At 35.4% G+C, this 22,344-nt stretch overlaps 4 protein-coding genes and 1 long non-coding RNA gene across 7 annotated transcripts in view; 1 reads left to right on the top strand and 4 right to left on the bottom strand.

The window, feature by feature from the left end:
- The window catches only part of LOC119068853 (partitioning defective 3 homolog), a 62,418-nt gene extending 50,552 nt beyond the window's left edge, over window positions 1–11,866 (bottom strand). Inside the window, exons 1-2 of the mRNA XM_037172677.1 lie at window positions 11,516–11,866; window positions 5,052–5,404 (exon numbers count right to left, since the gene is read on the bottom strand). Coding sequence (XP_037028572.1) covers window positions 5,052–5,171 — 120 coding nt within the window. The 5' untranslated portion in view covers window positions 5,172–5,404; window positions 11,516–11,866. The remainder of the gene's footprint in view (window positions 1–5,051; window positions 5,405–11,515) is intronic.
- Window positions 11,867–13,784: 1,918 nt separating this feature from the next.
- LOC119068850 lies at window positions 13,785–14,226 on the top strand. The gene is made up of 2 exons (XR_005086235.1): window positions 13,785–13,882; window positions 13,944–14,226. It is a non-coding gene; the product is annotated as an uncharacterized LOC119068850 (long non-coding RNA).
- An 812-nt stretch (window positions 14,227–15,038) lies between these two features.
- LOC119068849 (activator of basal transcription 1-like) lies at window positions 15,039–15,786 on the bottom strand. The gene is made up of 2 exons (XM_037172665.1): window positions 15,478–15,786; window positions 15,039–15,411 (listed from the first exon to the last, which is right to left on the bottom strand). Exons 1-2 carry the CDS (start codon window positions 15,716–15,718, stop codon window positions 15,071–15,073), a joined length of 582 nt encoding a protein of 193 aa, XP_037028560.1. The 5' UTR covers window positions 15,719–15,786; the 3' UTR covers window positions 15,039–15,070.
- Window positions 15,787–17,379: 1,593 nt separating this feature from the next.
- Window positions 17,380–18,586, bottom strand: LOC119068847. Of its 3 annotated transcripts, none has more exons than XM_037172662.1 (7): window positions 18,461–18,586; window positions 18,290–18,393; window positions 18,161–18,214; window positions 17,971–18,045; window positions 17,829–17,909; window positions 17,574–17,766; window positions 17,380–17,471 (listed from the first exon to the last, which is right to left on the bottom strand). In XM_037172662.1, exons 1-7 carry the CDS (start codon window positions 18,513–18,515, stop codon window positions 17,392–17,394), a joined length of 642 nt encoding a protein of 213 aa, XP_037028557.1. In that variant the 5' UTR covers window positions 18,516–18,586; the 3' UTR covers window positions 17,380–17,391. The 3 variants fall into 3 exon arrangements, with proteins under 3 accessions (XP_037028557.1, XP_037028559.1, XP_037028558.1); XM_037172664.1 differs by having other exon boundaries at window positions 17,430–17,514; XM_037172663.1 differs by having other exon boundaries at window positions 17,431–17,510.
- A 2,363-nt stretch (window positions 18,587–20,949) lies between these two features.
- On the bottom strand, window positions 20,950–21,941 carry LOC119068845. The gene is made up of 2 exons (XM_037172661.1): window positions 21,193–21,941; window positions 20,950–21,120 (listed from the first exon to the last, which is right to left on the bottom strand). Exons 1-2 carry the CDS (start codon window positions 21,682–21,684, stop codon window positions 21,022–21,024), a joined length of 591 nt encoding a protein of 196 aa, XP_037028556.1. The 5' UTR covers window positions 21,685–21,941; the 3' UTR covers window positions 20,950–21,021.
- Window positions 21,942–22,344: the final 403 nt, after the last annotated feature.

Here is a 22,344-nt window from a genome sequence, read left to right as displayed (position 1 = left end):
ATGTTTCGAAAAACGAGGAAGACTTCTTGTCACAAAATGTACAAAACGCTACCTTGAAATTGAATGAATTTAACGAAAAAAAAATATCACATTCATCAATACATACAATTGAAACATTAAACTAAACTGATTTGATCTTATACAATACACATATGCTGGTTAATTAATTTAGTTTGAATGCATCGACGATTACCGGATGTTTATAGTAATAAAGAAGAAAAAAACTTGAAAATAAATCAAATGGATGGATGCCACAAAGTATCATTGCGTTAGCAGGTACTTTGAATGGCATACGGCGGTCCTGTAGACTATACGAAAAACTTGTGTGGTGTAAAGTCGCACTTTTGTAGGAAGGTCAGCGAACTGTCACAAAGTATCCACGGTAGATTAATAACCAGGTCCACCTTTTGAGTGAGTCAGATCCCTTGACTGACTGATTTCCTTAATACATTTTTGCAATTGTAACAAAAAAATCATAATATGGTCAGGGTCACCGCAGCTCTTGGTTTCGTTTTATCAAATTTTCAGAATAAACAAACTATGTCTTACATTTTCAAACGAGCGTTGCTTTAAGTCATATTGTCTGCCAAAAGACGCTTCATTCTTACATCTTGAATAAAAATGAAACGCGTGCAAATTATGGCACTCGCTGCGCTCTGGCAGCAAAGTTCAACCTCGTTGAGTTTTTTTTTCAGAGCCACTCCAAGATTATTACTTCTGTACTTTCCATTATCGAATGAACCCAAGGAATTTCAGTCCTCATCGAATAAAATCTTGGAAATCTGATGAAAATTACTCAAGTTGTCGTATGATTAAGAGACCAGCCAGGGAATATTTTTAAGGTCTATTGTCCATTATAGCGAAGCATCGAACTAAACTTCAGAAATTCCATTCCTCGTCGAGTAAGAACAAAATTTTTGGAAATCCGGTTAGATTTCCTCATACATTTGAGGTTTTTGGTCATAAATTAATGCATTTTCAATCATAGTGAACATTTTGTGACAAACGTTTTCAAGTGATTTTCATCCATATTCTTTCAGTCCAGGGAACAACTACCGCTGAATAAATATAATACTAGATAAATATAATAATAGATATAATACTACAGTCACTGTAGTACAGTGTTCGTGTTTTTTTTGTAGAAGACAAACCAAAAGCAAACAACAAATCAATATATTTATTACTCTGCGATAAGCATATCGTCCTACCGAAACTGAAACATAGATATGCGTCGACAACAACTATAATAAGTATGGAATGAAAATAAACCTGAAACATTTTGACAAAATACTCTACCTTGTAATACAATTTCCATTTAAGTGCGTAAATGAAAATTTCAATTTATTGTACAGTTGAAGTGCGTTGAGTGACCGTATTTCTTCAGTTTAATTCTAGGTATACTTGATGTATTTGACGCAACTTACATCAGCGTCATTTCGTTTTTTATTTGACTTCCATGTATGGAATTCACTTAATTTCTATTTACAAAATTTTGTAACAGAGAATTTTGCTGAGTAATCTTAGCCCCCAACGTTACATGGAAGAAAACATTTTATGGTAAAGTTGATCGGACCAAAGTTTAACTGAAACCAAATGATGCTAGGAAAGCCGAGTACATTGAAATTGAGATAGAAATGCTTGGCATATAAAAACTTTCATTGTATTAAAAAGAATAAGTTACTAAAGATGAGGACACTACCCAAAAGTTGCGGGAAATAGATGTTTTTTTCCTTACAATAAGTAAACAAGTTAAACAAAAAAATAAATTCAATATGAAAAGCGCATGTAATGAACAACGATCTACAAAGTTTGCCGTTATTTTACTCGTCTCGTCAATAATGTTTTTTGTTCTGAAATACGAAGCCAGTCACTTTTCATCGACTCATTTTTCATTTTATTAAAACATAGCCAACCAAATATAAGTCGACTTTGACATAATAAAAAGGATAATTAGAGCCCGAGGCTTCAACTGAATTATGACTTTAAGCTGGGAATTAACGTTTTCAACTGCAAAATTTTCATGAAATCTGATATTTTGATTATTTTTTTCGTGAATTATCCGCTTAATTCAACACTTTCCATAAATGTAAACCGCATTATAATTCCATTTCCAGAGGGCTTAGTAACAATGCTTCGTTGCAATATAAAACAACAAAAATGTGCAAATGTGCATTGTTATGCTCGAATGTAAAATCGAAAATTACGCATACGATCAAAAAGAGTTTATCGTCTTGGATAATATATCGTGTGGGCCTATTATGAATGATGTGCAATGGAGTTAAAAATAATAATAATTTCCTTTCTTTCTCAGAAATGATTTTAAAATAAAGCGGAAGAAATATTAAAACAGTTATTAAGCACCTATCGCATATCCTTAGCCGATTCAAACGGTATACAAGTGTTATATGAAATTGAAAACTGTCGTCGTCAGTTAGTCAAAATGTTTTGAATTGAAATAGTTTGCTAGCTCAGCTGGTTCTCCAATTCAATGCGTCAGATTTGTTATACCAGTTTTATGTTTTGTTTTTATAGATCTCTACCTCATTATGTATATTGCCCATAACGCCAATACAATTGAAATGAGTCACCGAATGGTATTACTTTAATTTCGCAATTATTTTGACTTCCCTACTCTACGCGCAATTAAAATTTCAGTCATTCTGTTTACATTTTTGCCATTAAATTATTACATCAGATAGAATACGCGTACATTACGATCTACGAAGCTAAACGATTACCTTCAATGAAGATGTATAAAGCTGACATATTTCTTACAATACAAGTGCAAAATTACGGCGCCAGTTCAATAATGGATGCTGTATTCAGATTCTAGCAAATATTTTTGAAGAAGTGAAAAGAGTTTTTAAAAAAAGGTCGAGGACCGATTTCCCGTTACTTTTACAAGGATTATTTACATTGTTTAACATCTTCACAATATTTTCTCCGACAGCCGATAATGATTTACAAATATGGAAAGAATCTCGGATATATGACCGTAAAGAGAATTGATAGCAATTTGAATATTATGTTACTTGTTAAAAAGGAAGGTCCATGTTTTAGAAATTTCTTGGTTTTCCACGTTTTTTCGTTGTCGATGGCAAATGTACGTGATAACCGGAGAGTCGTCGAATAATTTCAATTTATTAAAATATCGAATTGTCAATTTGTTATCGAGAAAAAACAAATTAATTTTGGAGAAACATGTGTCAGCTTCTGAGAAACATTGCGTTCGTGTAAATTCTAAACGAACACACAGACATAAAAATTCGTTGTATCTGTCTGTATGAGCCGCTCATACTATGAGCGCCATATTTCTAATTTTACCTATTTTCAGTAGGTAAAAGAAACCTTTCAAGCTATCACCTGTTATTAGATACTAAGAAGTCACCGAAATGGTTTTATGTAAATTGTTATCGTGTACAATATACGTTGGAATACCATGCGTGGACACTTGTTCTATTGCAACTAAGTAGAGATTTTTTGTGTAGTTTGGAGAAGTCGGTAGAACAAAATGCAAATTAGAAGTTTTTTTTACAAAAAAGTAATAATAATTTAGAATCAACATAAATGCAACCAATACGACAAAACATTCTGTACACATTCATCGAGTTGACAATATTTATAATTCTGTGTTTGTTGGGCACCGTTCGACGCATTATTCGGAAAATCTTTTCATTTAAGAATATCACGTTTTTCATATAACTTACGTTACTTATTGCTGTATTGTTATTGCACTCTTGTTTTGACTGAGCGACTATGTTTTGTAGTGCATTAAAAACCTATGCTCTATTTATTACCTCACCGTAAATATTTTGTTTTAGGATTTGTCACGGATTTTATTTTTCATTTCACATTTACAAAGTGCATAACCGACCTAACAGAACCGAGTAGATTATTAGATATTGTTGTTATTTTCTGCAGTGTAAAATTTATAATGTTTACAATATAAATGGCGAAGAGTGGAATTCGATTGACCATTTTAATTCTTTTAAGAAAAATCTGACATTAACTACATCCATGTCTAAACATGACATAGACATGTGTGGAATGTCTAAATTTTTATTTTGAAAGATTTTGCGGTAAAACATGACAAAACAGACGGAAGGTATTGAAACATTTCGCTTCAAATTTCTGATTTATCAGACCTCTGGACTACGACAATTAAACACCCGAATATTCCAAAAATTCCTAAAAGTTCCCTGAATTTTCTACTACACCAAAAAAGTTCGTAGAAGCAGCGGAGGCACTTGGTGCTATTGCTATTTTAAAGAAATACAAAATGAAAAAATAACACTTGCAAGGCCTGACATTTGGGGCTTAGCACAATGTCAGGATTTCGTCAATTTCAATGGAATACGATCACCCGTTTTCATAAGAAATCTCATTAGCCCTATTTACGTTGTTCACTTCTCTCAATGAAACACTAAACAACCTACTCTAGAAAATCAGAAGGGCAAATAAAGTTTAGCGGTTGTGGAATGCGCAAGGCTTTCGCAAATGTATGCGTTTCCATGCGTTTTCATATAAACTTCAAAGGAGTCGCGCAACCTGTGAACATATTTTTTGTCACGTTTGATGTTCTCCGAAAGTTCTAAACGGTATTTCCACCGTGAATAGGGTTAATCCTCACTTAACAGTAACATACGATCACTTTTGTTACAGGTGAAACTAGGGTGGAACTTTCTCTGAAGTAAATTAACAGTTCGTCTTTCAAAATCGGGGTTCTTTACTTCATTTTTTAACATGACCGCTACAGTTAGAGTCAGTAAAATTTCACCATGAATTTGCTTCAGCTGTTTTTCAGCCCAATCAAAACGACTTTATACAGTGCTACCACCACCACGCGCGTGTGTGAATCAGCTTTAACCGTATAAACAATTGTAAACAGATTTGAATGTATGTGAGGATCAGCTGAAAAACACCATTCTAAAATTCATGCTGAAATGTCACTGCCTCTCACATGAACCGTATGTTATCGGTTGTTTTCGGCGATGCTGTCGTTAATATGGGATTACGGGGTTTTGAAAATCACAAATTATTGAACAACTTACCTTTCCAGCGGCCTTTTTGTATCGCCTAGTTGCTTCATGTATCAAATCCCGTACTAGCAATTCTCCCGTTCCACATGGCACTACCACACGTATATTTCTGAAACACACTGTCACCTTCATAACGTTATCAATTGATTTTTTTTTTCTTTTTCGTTTTTTTTACACTTTTTTTAAATCTTGGATTTTGAGCAGTTTTAGCTGTACACACTCTTTAAATCATTATCCGTTGGATTAAATTAAAAAAAAAATATTTTAGGCTGTGAGGATTTCAAAATTTAACCACATTTTTGATTTGGATTCCGTTTGTGTTAGAACTGTTGAGAAGAATCACGGAATGTTGTTAATGTCTGCAGCTGAAAATAAAGTTTTTTTTTTCGTTTTAATAACATTCTATTAACAGAATTTAATATGAAACAGAGAGAAGACTTCCTATGTCTCGATGTAATTTAAATTTTATTTATCAAATCACAGTGATTGGACACAGTGATTGTGTGACTAAACAAAATAATTCAACACATCGCCAGAGTTTACTGCATCGACCCAGAACTGGATCATTTCATTGCCTTTTCAAAATCCAATAGCACAAACGAAGCAATTCAACAATAACATTTTCTTGCTTCAATTTATATTTGAAAATGTTTGCGACACATAAGTGACGGGTAAAGAAACTATATGTAAAATGGAATAAATATCCTAAAGGACAAGACATTATGGCGGTTATAAAAAGTACATTTTTATTAAATTCAATATATCCGAGATAATTTCGTATTTGAATGCAGACAAATATTTGTACTTGAGGCATTGGAGATTTTGTTATGTTCATATATATAAAAGTCATGATCACCACACCTTTGTTGGTGTTATTACCTTTGCGCTTTGTGCAGCAACAGAGATAAAAAATAAAGTTGTTTTTTCGTTCGTTCTTTCTTCGTCGGAATCGAAATAAACTTCATTTGCTTATTGCATTTGGAAACCACTTGGGAATTTATTCAACAGAAAATTGAATCGTACCCATTGTAATGGAGAGACGGGGGGAAGATAATTGAATTTTGAATTTCTATGCACGAAAATACGAGAAAAAAGAGATTGATTTATCCATCCACATAAGAAGCCCATCTAATTTTTTGTATTGATTAACATTTTTTGTATTCCTTGTTGTTAGATGATGATAAAAGATCATGAAATTAATTTGTAATGAATGCCAACCGTGGAACATTTTTCAGAGTTACACAGAAACAAATTGCTAATAATTTTCGGTAGTATAGTCATTTGCCCAGGTTATAGTCGCTTTTTTACAGTTTGTGTAAATATCTTCAATAAAGATAAATATAATCTAACATGATGGGCCGTTTAATATGCTCTGGTGTATGGCATTGTATATATTCAACAAACCGAGAGCAAGAGTGAAAGTGTGATCATATTGTTATTCAAACGAGCCATCAGAACAGTCGAAGCGTCTGCTGCGACTGAGCCCCGTACAAACCCGTATATCTATTGCGTACGTGACCCTAGTGCGTCTGTCACCCTACTTTGACCGTAGACCTATTGCACCCGTAAACGTAGTTGAAGTCAAATTATTATGAAATGTGTACATCTTAGAAATTGCGCATAGCGCAATTACGAAGCCCCGTACGACGTTCCTTTCAAATAAAACAAAACTTTCAAATAGCCCTAAAATTTTAATTTATTTAGTATAAATACACATAGGGCCTAGTATCGGCCTCAGTCCGAGGATCCAATTTTTTTTTTTTTTTAACTACATTCTATTCGGCCTTTGATTACCTTCCAAATGAAACTAGTGCGTCTGTCACCCTACTTTGACCGTAAGCCTATGCGCCGGTTAAAGTAGTTAAAGTAAAATTATTATGTAATGTGTACATCTTAGAAATTGCGCATAGCGCAATTACGAAGCCCCGTACGACGTTCCTTTCAAATAAAACAAAACTTTCAAATAGCCCTAAAATTTTAATTTATTGAGTATAAATACACATAGGCCTAGTATCGGCCTCAGTCCGAGGATCCAAATTTATTTTTTTTTCAACTACATTCTATTCGGCCTTTGATTACCTTCCAAATGAAACAAAAAATACGAAAAACGTATGAAATTTGCTCGAGTTATATGTAAAATACACATAGGGCCCTAGTAGCGGCCTTAGTCCGAGGACCCAAATTTAATTTTTTTTCAACAACATTCTATTCGGCCTTTGATTACCTTCCAAATGAAACAAAAATTACGAAAAACGGATGAAATTTGCTCGAGTTATATGTAAAATACACATAGGGCCCTAGTAACGGCCTTAGTCCAAGGACCCAAATTTAATTTTTTTTTCAACAACATTCTATTCGGTGTTCGATTATCTTTCAAATGAAACAAAAATTACGAAAAACGGATGAAATTTACTCGAGTTGTATGTAAAATACACATAGGGCCCTAGTAGCGGCCTTAGTCCGAGGACCCAAATTTAATTTTTTTTCAACAACATTCTATTCGGCCTTTGATTACCTTCCAAATGACACAAAAATTACGAAAAAACGAATGAAATTTACTCGAGTTCAATGTAAAATACACATAGGGCCCTAATAGTGGCCTTAGTCCAAGGACCCAAATTTAATTTTTTTTCAACAACTTTCTATTCGGCGTTCGATTACCTTCCAAATGACACAAAAATTACGAAAAACGAATGAAATTTACTCGAGTTCTATGTAAAATACACATAGGGCCCTAGTAGTGGCCTTAGTCCAAGGACCCAAATTTAATTTTTTTTTCAACAACTTTCTATTCGGCGTTCGATTACCTTCCAAATGACACAAAAATTACGAAAAACGAATGAAATTTACTCGAGTTGTATGTAAAATACACATAGGGCCCTAGTAGCGGCCTTAGTCCGAGGACCCAATTTTTTTTTTTTTTCAACAACATTCTATTCGGCCTTTGATTACCTTCCAAATGAAACAAAAATTACGAAAAACGGATGAAATTTGCTCGAGTTATATGTAAAATACACATAGGGCCCTAGTAGCTTTTCACTTCTAAGGCCCTAACTCACGGTCCACTCACCCGATTGTAAAAAACTTTTTTTTCCTGGATTGGTATTGACAATACCTATCATTTGCCGTGTCATTTACATTTCCATCGTTTATTTTGCCATAAATATCACCAAAAGACCTTAAATCACTTAGGTGGCCCTAACTCACGAAGGGCCGACCCGAATATGCCCATCTTCGAACTTAGCCTCACTATTTTGACTATCTTTCAGGGAAAAAAAAAATTTTTGAAATCGGATTTGATTTACTCAAGATATCGACGTGACGGACAGACGGACAGACGGACAGACGGACAGACGGACAGACGGACAGACGGACAGACGGACAGACGGACAGACGGACAGACGGCCCAAATTTTTATTGCGGATTCGTCATCTATGAACATAGGCAAACACTTTGCCCTTACCGTCTGCTTCGAATTCCATCAATTACACACGGCATCGTAATCCTATAAGCCCCTTCGTACTTCGTACGGGGCTAAAAATGTTAATAAAACGAATCTTAGTTTCAAATCAAATGAAAAAAGATTTTTTATGTAAATTATGGTAATATGTCAGAACAAAGCGCTCAGCAGAAGTGTTAAACGGTAATTCACGGATAACCGAATGTTCACAAATGGAGTATCTGACGGGTCATAGAGTTGAAATTTATATAATAAAAAAGTTTGTGTTGCACATTTCATCATTCGGGTTAGTTTTAAGTCGAACTATAGTAGAGATGAACATTTAAATCATTCTCCTCTATTATGATGCCGAAATTCTAATTGATATCTCTTTTGTCCTTTATCCATTGAAATCTTTTTCAGGCTTGACTCTTGCGGAAATTACGTAATAGCTTAATATGTAGCTGGAAAAGTGGGAGTGAAACAAGCACGATCGTATGGCGAATTCAATGACTGTCTCTTGTTGGATGAAATTTCCTTTTGCAATAGAAATAGCTCGAAATTTGTAGAACTTTCCTCACATCATCATTCAGGGAACTTTGTCTCATCTACTAGCTAATCGTATTCAAAAGAATCCAATATACTCTAACGAAAGCTTAGCTGATTTCGAGCTGTTTTAGTTTGCAATTTCGTTATAGTCATCGTTAAAGTTAAAACGATGCTGTAACCCCCAATATATCCTCCCAAATAGGGAAAGAGCGTAATTCAGAGAGCGCGTATTTTTCGAGTTATTTAGATTGTGCCAGTGTTTAAGTCATTTCTATAACTAGAAATAAAAACTCACGGAAAACCTATAGACTAACGAAAATAATTGGTTCAACTGAGCTAAGCCAGAAACTGACGAACACAAACAATCGAAATAATTCAATTGATCGCAACAGTAAAGAGGGATTCTTTCGAATTTCGACTGACCGAAATCGGCGCTATTTATTCCGCGACTTTTTTATATATGCCTAGTTAGGCCTTGGTATGCCTAGGCCCCAAAACCAGTCTTATATATTTTTGTTGTAAGTGGCCAAAAGTCGAAAAATGGGGTTTCGTAGTCCGGATTTCATTTCCGTAAGGTGTCGAGGACACGGGCGTGTGTGGGTTCCTTGGAAAGCTGATGTCAAGCACTACCGGGGCAAATATTACCTTCAAAAAATTTGATGATAAACGGCCGAAAATATGACCTCCAGAAAATTTCTCAGAATCTAGAAAACCTCGGTGAACTTTGATGAGAGGTGTGACCTCACTAATGCAATTATTTGATTAAATTATTACTTATTATGAATGTGGAGGACCTCAGCTTTATACCGATGCAGATATTAAGTAGTTTGGCACGTGACTACGTAACAGATGAAAACTGTGTGTTTCACTCCGCCAAACTACTAAATATGCGTATCGCTGTAAAACTGAGGTCCTCTACTATTCATAACATGTAATAATTTAATATAAATTGCATTAGTGAGGTCACAATCTTCATCAAAGTTCACCGAGGTTTTCTAGATTCTGAGAAATTTTCCGGAAGTCATATTTTCTGCCGTTTATCATCAAATTTTATTGATCTCGACCTCGACTCGACCTCAGCTTTCCAACGAACCCATACACGCCCGTGTCCTCGCCACCTAACGGAAATGAAATCCGGACTACGAAACCTAATTTTTCGACTTTTGGCCACTTACAACCAGCCAGGTATTGAAGATCAAAAATATCTGAGACTGGTTTTGGGGCCTAGGCACCAAGGCCTAACTAGGCACAAAAAAGACCCGGAATAAATAGCGCCGATTTCGGTCAGTCGAAATTCAAAAGAATCATTCAAAACAAACCAAATGTTCCTATTGCTTCCTCGATTAACCGAATCTCTAAAAATTCACTTACACACCGAGATCATTGAACGTTGAACTGTTGTGTGGTTCGCTTTACCTTGAGCAATTCATAAATTTATACATTTTTACCCAGAGAACTATCACACATTTGACGTTCTCTGTGGTATAATAAGATGAACATCATTTTGTTTACTTTCATTTATCGTAACTCGTTAATTACTTTGTAAGAAGAAAAAAAAATCGTAATCATAAAAACTAATAAGCCTACCGACACTGCATTAAGCCGATGAAATTGGAATGAAAAATCAATTTCAATTTTCAATCATTAACTATACAATAGCAAAGAGGTTGAGGTGGTCAAAACAATTTGGGTCAATAAGATTGTAGATAAATGCGACCATTAGACCGTTTTAGGCATACGAATTAAAACAATTTCGTGGAAAGATGAATACGATTTCAATGTCAAACCGCTACACAGGAACTCTTTCGAAATGGTCTTAATGTATGTATATAAAATACCACACAACACAACGCAACGGACTCTTTTTTTTTTTAAATTACATCGACAAGTAGTTTTTTGTGTTGCTTTTCATACTTAACTTCGTTCGGTTTTATGAAAACCAGTTTTTATTCATGAAATAGGCACGTCGATTGATGTGAGGAATAACGTCTAGGTAATAGCCAAGATATAATACGTTACGTCAGGAATGAGTTTTTTTTTCTGTTAATTTTTTTTTATCCTCGTCTCAACTGACTTTGATGCAAACATTGTAACATACCAAAAGGATTTCAATTGTAACTTCAAATGGGAATTTGAAACTCGAAAGGTAGATGACGAAATATATTTTAGTTTTTTTGTTTTTCGATACAACATGTTTAACATACACGCTCCAATGGGACAAAAATAAACATAACATTTGTTTGGTCGATATGCTAGCTATGGCAACCGGTGAAAATGAAAATAACATAAAACTGCCACTCGGTTATATTCTAAACTGTCGAGTTTCGCGAAATGCGATCCGGCCGTTCATTGAGTGTGTTTATATAGAATTTCAAAATTCTGTTTGACTTTTACTTTTCAACTGAAATGGTCTTGGTCATCACAATGTTCAATCGGAAATATTTTTTTTTACAAAAATAAGAAAACAATTTATTGAAATAATTCTCACATTTATGTATCCTTTTCAGTAACATATTGGCATCCACATGTCGGTTGTTTAAGCATTTGAACAACCAAATTATTTCACAAATACAAGTTTTCAAATCGTTGAGTACATTTTTCGTAACCACAAACAAAACACCACCTGCTTACAGCCACAGACTGTTTTTCTTGAATTTTTCGTTATTTAATTACACTAAACGATGCAAAATTTAGAACACTGTACACCATTCACATTAATAGCAATTTATTACGCTTTTTTACAAAAATTTATTCATTTATTATGGACTAAAATTTAATGTAACAATGCACGACGTTTCGAACACGACAATATACTTGGAGGCATTCATTATTGAACTGACTCAAAATGTTTTTTACCTTGTTTACCTTGGCCGGATGACAGTTGCAATTATTGTTTGTAGATGGAGTTGAGCGGAGCTTTCATTCGGAAATAATAAAATGACAGCACAAGGTGGCAGCGGTTGCAATGCAAGATATTTTCAGCAGGGAGATGGGAATATGATTTTTTTTAACAGAGTTACACTCGAGAGATGGCAAGGTGGTGTATCTCTCGAGATAGACTGTTGGTGACGTCACACAGACCCCCATTTTATTAGACACACAAAACAGAATTCACCTACTATGAAATTGTCAAATTTGAGAATCAATTTTCTACGAAAATGTCAAATTTTGTGTGTGTCACCCGCCTATCTGTATCTGCGGGACCTCTTCAAAGTTTACAGCCTTGAAGATGACAAGTTGCGCCGAAAAATTAAATATTTACAACTACTGATAGTTGCACAAAATGACGCTGAAGTCATATAATCAATGTCCAAAACTGAATTAAAAATGACCCGATATGCGGTATTTTTGGAAATTGAAGGTGCACCTACGGCGTGAACTCGAGTAACGGAGTAACGAAGTAGCGGATTTGGATTTTCTAACACTACGATAAAACAGTCAGGGTGAAGAGCAATTTCCCAGCTAGCACAAGACCATTAACAGAATGTGGTGGTTCAGCGCACTCCAAAAAAAGGTTACTGAAACTTGACAGTGTATACAAACGTAACACGGTTGGTTTGAAACGAGATTAAATAGGGACCGCCGACCACCAATAATTTTTTTTCATATTTATAATGAGTGATGGACAAGAACATCACACAGGAAAAAATTTGCCCGAACCCCTGAGCCGTTACTGAGAACCAGTGGATGCGCTACCACAAGCAGACAGACACAGCCTGATCACAAATTTTAATGGGGATCGGTAGAGGGAAAAATTCTAAGATATACTGTGTAAAAAATATTTCCTTCGATCATCTGCTCTCGGAGCAATAACTGTTGAAAGTCAAAATTTCACCATTTTCGAAGAGTGATATATCTTTGACAAAGTTTCCGCGCCAGCCAGTGCAAATTGATTCTAGACGCGGTTAATAAGCTCTTTCAAATGGCGAAATTTTTTTTTTGAAAATGTTCTTTTAAGTTACATTTTCAGAGAAGTTAATTTTTCCGCTACCCTCGGTGAAATTTGGCCACTTCTGTACCTTTCTGGTAGCCTTATTTCAAACTTATTTGCCCCTAGTAGCCTGAGGAATAAGCTTTTCAACGATACCAAACATGCCATACTTGATCCACAACAAGTACTGTTGATGATTCAGTTTTCAATCGCAGTCAGTCTACTCGAAAATCCGGAGCCCTCGAAAACGAAATTATTAAATTTCAAGATAATATTACAATTGAATGTCTTTTACTCAAATATATGTATGGTACAGACTCAGAGAGTCATTAAATTCCACTACTTTTCAAAAAAATCTTGAAATTTAATAATTTCGTTTTCGAGGGCTCCGGATTTTCACAAAAATGTAGTGTGATAGATACAGTCTTTCCAATTTCCAAATCTCTTCTATTATTTAATCATCATGTTTTATTAATGTCGATATTTCTGTTCCACGCTGACCGTAAATTCGATATGTTCTGATATGTTGTACATGTTATAGGAAGTCTAAATTTCTCCTTTTAACAATTTGAAATGCAAACTGTCACTGACAATGTGCGTGTACCAAGTATATGTATGTGCGACGTAAACGACTGTTAAAGTAGTCGCTAATGAAAAGTTACCATAAAATTAAAATTATTCCAGGAATCGATACGACGATGGTAATTTCCAATGCTTGGTTAAATATCCAGAAAAACCCGAAACCACAGACACTGCAGAATCTTTTAACATTTGTTCATTTCCATGGCGCTAATTAATCAGCAAAACTTGCGCTATATAAGCCGACGTTGGACATCGCCAACCACACATAAATATTTTTGAACCATTGATAAACGGTGTAAAATGAAATTGCTAATTTTGATCGTTGCGTTTTGTGTTGTTGCGGTAAGAAAGACTTTTGACCATTTGTGATAAATAGACTAAAAACAATCTTTCCTTGAATTAGGCTTACGCTGCCCCAGGCATCAATGATGACATCGGTGGTTTCGATGCTCATCAACATGCGATTGATCAGGCTGCACAAGCACATGAAAATGCCTGGGAGTCTGCTTCAGAGACATTTCAAAATTTTCAAGATTATGTTCAACGGAACAATCGTTAATACTAAGCATTTCAACGGCATCCATAGCGATTTGGTGAGAATCGTTTCGCTGTAGAGGTGGAATTCAATTTGATTAGTTTGTAATTCATAAGCTTTTCTGTTTAATAAAACTGATAAAATTGACAATGAGATGAGTAAATTTGTGCCAACACTACGAACTTTGATACTGGTCGAAATTTGTTGAAATTTTCTTCCACGACTAGGTCCCATCTAAGCTTTATCTAAGCCCCATCTGAAGGATGGGATTGGTTCCTTCACTGATAAAGGATTGAGTATCTATTATTTAATAATAAGAAATTGTTTTTAATATCAAATTCTCCACTCTACACGGTTCACTCACAGACGGCAAGCATATCTGCAGTTTTACTATCGGGTAACGACTGACTTGGATTTATTATACCGCATTCGTCAAAGTCGGTCGTTTATTCCCAATTTTGTTTTCATTTTGTAACAGATGATATGACATCCATCTGAAACAGGCTAACCAATTTAAAGTTCGTTGAACATTCAATTCCTTCCACATCATGAGAGTTAATAATGTGGAGGTGAACGTCGAAGTATCAAAGACTTTGAGGACAATCATTCTGCTAAAAATGTCGATAATGCTACAACCCTGTTCAACGTTCAACAACGAGCTATACTTGTTCTGAGAAAATGACTGAAGCAGACAAATTGTCTGGTTAGCGGTTCTTTACATTCATAGATGGCTGATTCTCATTAAGCACAATAAACAAAGCCTGCTAAACTGCTGACATCAATCAAGAAGGAATTCACCGAGCTTGGATCATAAGGCTGAATTACCGTAATGGGCCAGGCCTTACATCATCACTCGTCACTGTAAATTTAAAAATTTGGACGACTAGCGACTGCTGCAGGTCAGTATGAATATGAACCTATTACAGCAAAATCATAACACAGAAATGAAAGGACACAACAGACTTACTGTACATTACTTTAATGTTAACAAATATTTACGCGGCCAGCTGCATTTTCTTCTTTTTCTTCTTGATTCTTTCACTTTTGTCCAAATTATCCTGGAAGAATGTGGCTTCTCTTCGAGCCTGAGCGACTTCCGTTTTCAATCGTTGATTGTACACCGCCTTTTCGTAGGTCAGACGTTCGCTCAAGTGCGTCCATTTGAATCTCGGTAAGTATTTAAGGCACCACAGAATGTCGCAGAATTTTGAACTCTTTCTGGTGGCGATTGGTGCATTATTTAACGACGCTGCTATTTGTTTTGCCGCACGTTTGCTTTCAAACTCTACCCATCCCTCTGTGAAATGTCGTCGAATTTTGCGTTTCTTTGCGTTTTCTACAAAGGATTGTTACGTTAAATTTCAAAATGTTACCAAAGACATAGTCAAGTCACCACAAATACCTTTTGTTTCTGCTGCTTGTAAATAGACTCTTCCGATGGATGCGTATCGTCCCAATTGTTCGCGTAAAATAGCCACTGTCATGAACTTCGGAATTGATGAAATGTAAACAATTCCTCGCTTCTTCTTTTTCTTTGGAGCTTCTGGTTCTGATATCACTTCAGTTTCGTCCATTGACTCGTCTGCCGACTCTTCACTTCCGTCCGATTCATTTTCGATTGATTTATCGCTTAATATTTCCATTTTAATTGAGCAAACCAACTCTGATGTCTGCACTGGATTATTTGTTTTTATGGAAATGTCAAAATGAAACCATGTGCTGTTGACAGGGTTTACACTTTTGAGTTTTATGACACAAAGAAACTTTCATTGATGACAGCGAAATGACAAAAATGTACATTTTTTGGAATACAAATTTTTATGTCGGTTCAACGGTCGATTTATTTAAAATACAAGTTATTTAGAAGTAAGCAGTTTTTTGTGCAGTACACAGCTTAGTACAACATACCTGGGTGATAGGAACATTTCCACGGTGTAACTGAAGTGAATTTAAAATGAAAATTTTATACATTGGATTTTTAACAGATTTTACTTTTTTGGGTCAAACTAACGCACAAGGAAGTGCGTTGAGGTACCGAAATATTTGCTATTGCTTTTTAACCAAGGATCCCCAAAGTCACGTACATACAGTTGGTGTTGAGGAATTCCTAGCAGCCGGGAAATGAATGAAAATTGACTAAAGATATGATAAAGAAGTTCCAAGTGATTCAACTTTAATTCACATTCACTTTGCTCATACAAATTTGCATTTACATTGTATAAATTTTATGTGCTTGGGCTTGATGTAAATGGGTCAATACGTCCTTGTCTGAAAAGGGCTTGGAAAAGGGTACCCTGCGTTTTTTTTGCAAACCCAAAAAAAACTTCAAAATTTCTCCATTTTATCCTGGCTAATAAAGGTTCAAAACAAGAAATTTGAAGTAAATGAGCACACGCACGGAACTTTGAATCAAGGTTCTGAAAGACCAGGTTAAGACACTTTTGAGTTGATCACGAAGGCGGTGTAATCAAAATTTTCCTGTAACACCAACTAGGTTTGGAAAATTTTATATGACGATTTCAACTTAAAAAAAAATTTGTTGTCAAGTTGACAGTTCAAACAATATACATGTCTGAATTGTCAAGATTTGTGTTTCACCCGCCTTCGTAAGTGTCTTAACCTGTTCTTTCAGAACCTTGCTTTCAATACCGGAACATTTTCAAATACATAGAAAATTGACAAAAGCACCAGAAAACCACAGAACAGAAGATGCGTCTCTTTCAGTAAAATGTTAAGTTGGTACGCATGTGGCGACATGTGTACCAACCTAACATTTCTCTGGTCTCTTTTCAAAATTCAGTGCGTGTTATCTATTTTATTACCTTCCCCATGCGAAAGTTGACCATTACATGGCAGTTTGCCATTACATTAAACATATTTTCGGTTCACATTCCTAAAGAACGATTCCTTTGATAATCAACTTTGGCATGGGACAGGCAAAAAAACATAGTCTGACACCGTTTACCCAAGGCTTTCTCAGGAAAGGCAATAGTATGTACATGACATCCAGTTGAAATTTCGTACCAAAACTCGTTAAGAATTATCTACACTTTCGCGCTTCGGTCCTTAAAGTAAGTACTTGGGGTTTTCCGTCGCCTCCATGGAAAGATGGCAGAGCTTGTTGATCTATCAGTTATTATTTAAGTTTTTTTTTGTGCGGAGTATACCAACGAATTAATAGCACACAGTGTGTGGTCGGTTATAGGGGCTATTCAGTAACTTTCAAGTACTTTTGTTTGAGATTATGGATTTTTGTACAACACTCAACAAAATCAGACAGTCAGCATTGTGAATTAATATTTAATATTAAATTTCTTCACAATGTAATGTTACGATAAGGAACAACAAAACAAGATCTAGTTCTAGAGCCAAGAATTTCCTTTTTCGCCCAAACGCCTGCAATTTGATCCGGTTAGCAGATATTACTGTTGTCATCTAACTTTTCGTTGATGGATCAGAAACTTTGAAGAGTAAAAATATTTTTAAAAAAAATCTTACCAACAGCTCTCAATTTCAATTTTGGAAGATTTGAATGCGCACAGTCCAAATGACGCTGAAAACTGCAAATATTCCACGTGAATCTTTCAGTATTTGGTCGATATCGCAGGGCAATATCTCGTGTACAAAAGGGACAATTGAGGCTGGCATTTCTGTAGTTGATCAGGTCCCACTTGTTCAGAACATTTTGATGCTGCAGTCAAACAAATTTTTATGAACATTTATGTATTTACAATGGCTTAGCATACGACTTACTTTAAGGTAGAACGACAAAGAAACGTGATCGGCTATCATTTTGATTACCGAATTGCACAGCTTTTCCGTAAGCTTCTTATGCTTAAATTACAATAAGAAACTTTACGATCATGCAAATCAATTGAGACACTCATATCTTTACCGATATCAATGTTTGCACAGCAATTTCCTTTCTCTTAGCATCATTTCCTACATGACTTGACTCGTCAGGGGTTTCCTGTTAGAAAATTATGAAAAAATCGTGACACGTGAAACAGCAGACAATTTAAACTTGGCCCTTCTCTGTACGAAACATACTGCTTAAGCTGTCGTCATAGTAAGGAAACACTCACCTTCAGAGGCTTACTTCCTCGACAGTTTCGCGTCTTTTTTCGATCACGCATTTTCTTTAAATTGTGGTGAGAAATGGTTAACCTATTATTGCCACGAAAGCGTATTTCTGAAATTAAATAACTCTATACCTGGAGGCCCTCCTTGAATCTTATTTGGTCGCCAATTGCCGGCAGCAATTCTTTAATGTCATTTTCAGTCAGATCGTTCAATAAGTCCATTTCCATCTTGTGATCTATACAGATCAGATTTACACAAATATGAAAAGGGATAAAGTCAATTCAATTTTTCACTTAACTTACATGTAAAGGTAGGAATCGCGTGGTCCAGACCATTTTCTTTAAGAAAATTGTTCATGTTGTGTGCAGAATGATAAGAATTGATAAAAGAACGTGGACGACAAAGGCAATGCTAAGTTGATAGTTTCTTGATATTGTTATTATATGCGCGACAAAAATAATTGACGTTTATAGGCCAGATCAATGCACTATGCAAGCATGAGTGATCGTAATGACAGTCGCCAAAGAGAGTAGTATTTTGTATGAAAATTTGTTTAATACTACATTGTTCAATTTCAGTACCTTATTACATTTAGAGTACCTACCAACCTACCACTCATGCTTAAAGTGCATTGAGTATATCATTCAGGTGTGCTTCTTGTGTGATTTTGGAAATAGAACTGCCTTTCGGTACACGGTGTGAGATGAATCTTATTCAAAATTATCGTACAGACTTCTCAACGAATTTGTCTCCCTAACAACACGACCCGGCTATCACAAAATTACGTTAATATAAAATGACCAATTACGTACGTAATTTTGCACTGTGGCGACGGTCGCCTTTGAAAATATTGACGAAGATGACGGTTATTAGTCAATTCTCAACTTCTTCGTCAGTATTTTCAGAGACCCGTTCAAAAGTTATTTTTAATGACCCAAAAAAACATTGAGATATTCGATAAATCGCAAAAAGTTTCAATCAAAATCATTTCAGGGGTTTCAGGGACTTCGTATAATCACTCTTTCATATAATGTACATACCGTGGGTATGTACATGTCGTATAAGAAAAAGATTACGAGTGCTGATAGAAAATCTCTGTTAGCAACGGACCTTATTCTACTTACATATTTATTAATTTGGCCCTTGGAAAGATGGAGTATTAAACCTGTGAAGACATTTACGTTATCTCTACAAACTCCCCTTTCAATTAAAATCATTGAAAGGTAAGTTTTATATATGAAATCGCTAATTCCTCCGGTTTGTATGGACAGACCATACCTAGTGTGTACCTTCATTGGGAAAAGGTCGGTTCATGCGTGACCTCCCCTAAGTTTACAGTCTATTGACTGTATACACTTTATGAACTGTCCCTTAGTATTTTCGTAATGTATTGTACGATACCCACACTCTTTTCTGGTCTTACCAATGTAATTTTTTCCTTTTACCAATATTTTTGAGCATTTTACCGTTATTTGAGTCAATTGTGACTAATATCTAATAAATGCATTAATAAATATGTGACCATATGACTTGAAAATACATCATACCAAAAGTTTATGACATTCAATTTGCAGTTGTCAATTGATTTGATATGAAAGTGGTCACATCTGCCATATCAAAACAATTGAAGCTTCGAAAGCTAATCCATATATCTAATTTTCTAGATATAATCAGAAATGCTTGCTTAGTTAGTTATGTTGTTCTAAAGTACGAGTCTAGTTTGTAAGATAATAGAGGCAATTATCAAGTTCAAGTTTCTTCTTTGCTGTTTTGTCACTACTTTTCACATTTCGTAATGAAAATCGAAATCCTCATCTTACGTTTTAGAGCGAATCTAACAACTGTGTAGTAGGTACTAATATAACGATTATTAATTATTATTTTTATTCGGCAACGATATTGACTCTTCTCCGGCCTCGTCTTATATTTATTATTGTCTTTTTTTTCATTCATGTTCTAAACCGATGGTAAAAGAAAGAAAATTGTTCGAGTTGTTGTATTCAATAAAAATAAACAAATTTTTCGATGATCTGAACCATGAATATATCCAGATTTTACTGATAAAAACAAGAGATGGAAAGTAAAAAGAAAAAATTGTCTCGTAACACAGTTTCACATTGCGGATTCTTGTACATTTTATACGTTTACATGCAGTAAAATCCATACAGATAGACACATCATTTTGAAACGAAGGCACAAAGCCTACCCATAAATTCCGATCAAAAAATGACTTGTCTGAAACCGATTATTTAGAAAATTCTAAGTATTTTTATAATGCCGATGTTGTCACAGAACATTTATTTAAATCGAATACAAAGTAAAGCCCCAGTTAACAATTCATACATATCATCAGATATATCATCAGTTATGCTTGAATCAATTTTTTACTGGAAAGGCATTACCCACAGATAATATTCTGGAAATGTTCAGACTCGAATATCGTTCAATCTACCATTAGTGATCTTGCAGTCGTCGAGTGAAAATGATCAATGGTTGTGCTCGAAAAAGTTATTGTTGATACAAAGAAAATTGTGGAGTTTCCAGTATGCGCTCAGGTCACCTTCGTTCCTATGTACTTAATCAAAATTTTCTCGTTGCCTGAATGGTCTTTATTTAAGATTATGTACACCATACCCTGCTTGCATGATGCCATACCCACTCTTTTCATAAAGTAAGACAAAGATAAAAGACTGAGATTTGAACTTTGATTGGAGAGATAAAGAAAAAAAATTATTTCACGATGATTGTTGCCTTACAATTGATTTCACTTAGGGGTAACATTAGTTGATCAAGTAGGAAATGTTATAATTACATCCAACGGCGTGAATAAACAATGTAGATGGGGAACTGAACGCTAGTAGCATCAGCAACGGAGCAGCGACTGGTGTTCAAGGGAGTCACTGAGGTAGTTTAGTTCGAAAGGAATATGGGTGACGGTTGACTTGCGATCCATGAAGTTCAACTGCAAATGGAAACGAATTTCGAATTTAATTCGAACGAACTTCGAAACCCCCAGAATCTATCACTCATTTACCTTCACGCCAAAAATACTGAACCCAAGCTCGTTGTATTGTACGTACATATGTAGCGTTGGCCTTTTTTTGGAGCAGGCGTCAAATACTTGCCGGATGACCGATTCGCTTCGCAATTCGTCTGCCGGTTTGTAGTAGTCCTTTATTTTTATGTGAAAGATTTCCAAAATCTTCAAATTTTTTATCAGAGAAATGATCTGATCAGATTCGCTACAATCGTCATAGTCATAAATGACCAGATCCAAATGTTTCAAATTCGGTTGCATTTTCGGCAGATCTCTGTATAAGCTCGGACACATAACGTCTAAGCGAAGCGACGGCAGGTTAAACAAGCTCAGCGGCAGCGGACACTTATCAAATAAGAAGACAGTATCATCATCGTGGTGAAGGTTCAATATTTCAATGGACAGGTCCGTTAGCATGGAAGCATTTGCAGCCAGTTTTTTCAACAAAATGTTCAAACAGTCGAATGAATCGAGTGACGTCGAACTCATACGAACGAATTTGATCTCCACCTTTTCCAGGTCCTTCACTTCCAAGTTATTTGCTGTCTGTTCGAGGAGACGAGTACCAAACACAAAACCGAAATACTTTAGGCTTTTGACTTTTAAAAAAATCTCGGGAGAGTAGCCCCAAGAAGTTGGAATGCTTAACTTGCGGATGTTGCAATTTCGCTCAACAATACTGTTTAATTGTTCACTCAGATGGCGAGGATAATGTCCGGAATAAACATGTAACTCCGTCAAAGAGGTTGTGGCAAACAGGTCCGCGTGTGGAAATTCACGCTATCCACGGTATCCTGGATACCGGGAAGTTTTCAGAAAAATTCTTTAGATACCGGGAAATCGAAAAAATCGGGAAAAATATGTGGCGAAAAATCAAATTTACGATTTTAGATACCGGGAAATTTGACTCGGTTACCGGGAAGAAAACAAAATTTCCACACGCGAACAGGTCCATTACGAATGTGTCCACTGCTGGGATTGTCAATTTCTCCAATTTCAGAGCTTTAAACCACACGCAAAAAAAGGAAATTTCGGATGTACGTTCAAGACGTACAAAATCTACATTTTAGACGTACATTCTACGTACTAGACGTAGTGATGTACGCATAAAACGAAAAATGTACAGATAATACGTTAAATGTACTGATA

The sequence above is a fragment of the Bradysia coprophila genome (assembly GCF_014529535.1).
Source record: "Bradysia coprophila strain Holo2 chromosome X unlocalized genomic scaffold, BU_Bcop_v1 contig_20, whole genome shotgun sequence".
Classification (NCBI taxonomy): Eukaryota; Metazoa; Arthropoda; class Insecta; order Diptera; family Sciaridae; genus Bradysia; species Bradysia coprophila.
The sequence above is the reverse complement of the archived record's forward strand: the minus strand, read 5'-3'. Positions and strand labels throughout refer to the sequence as shown.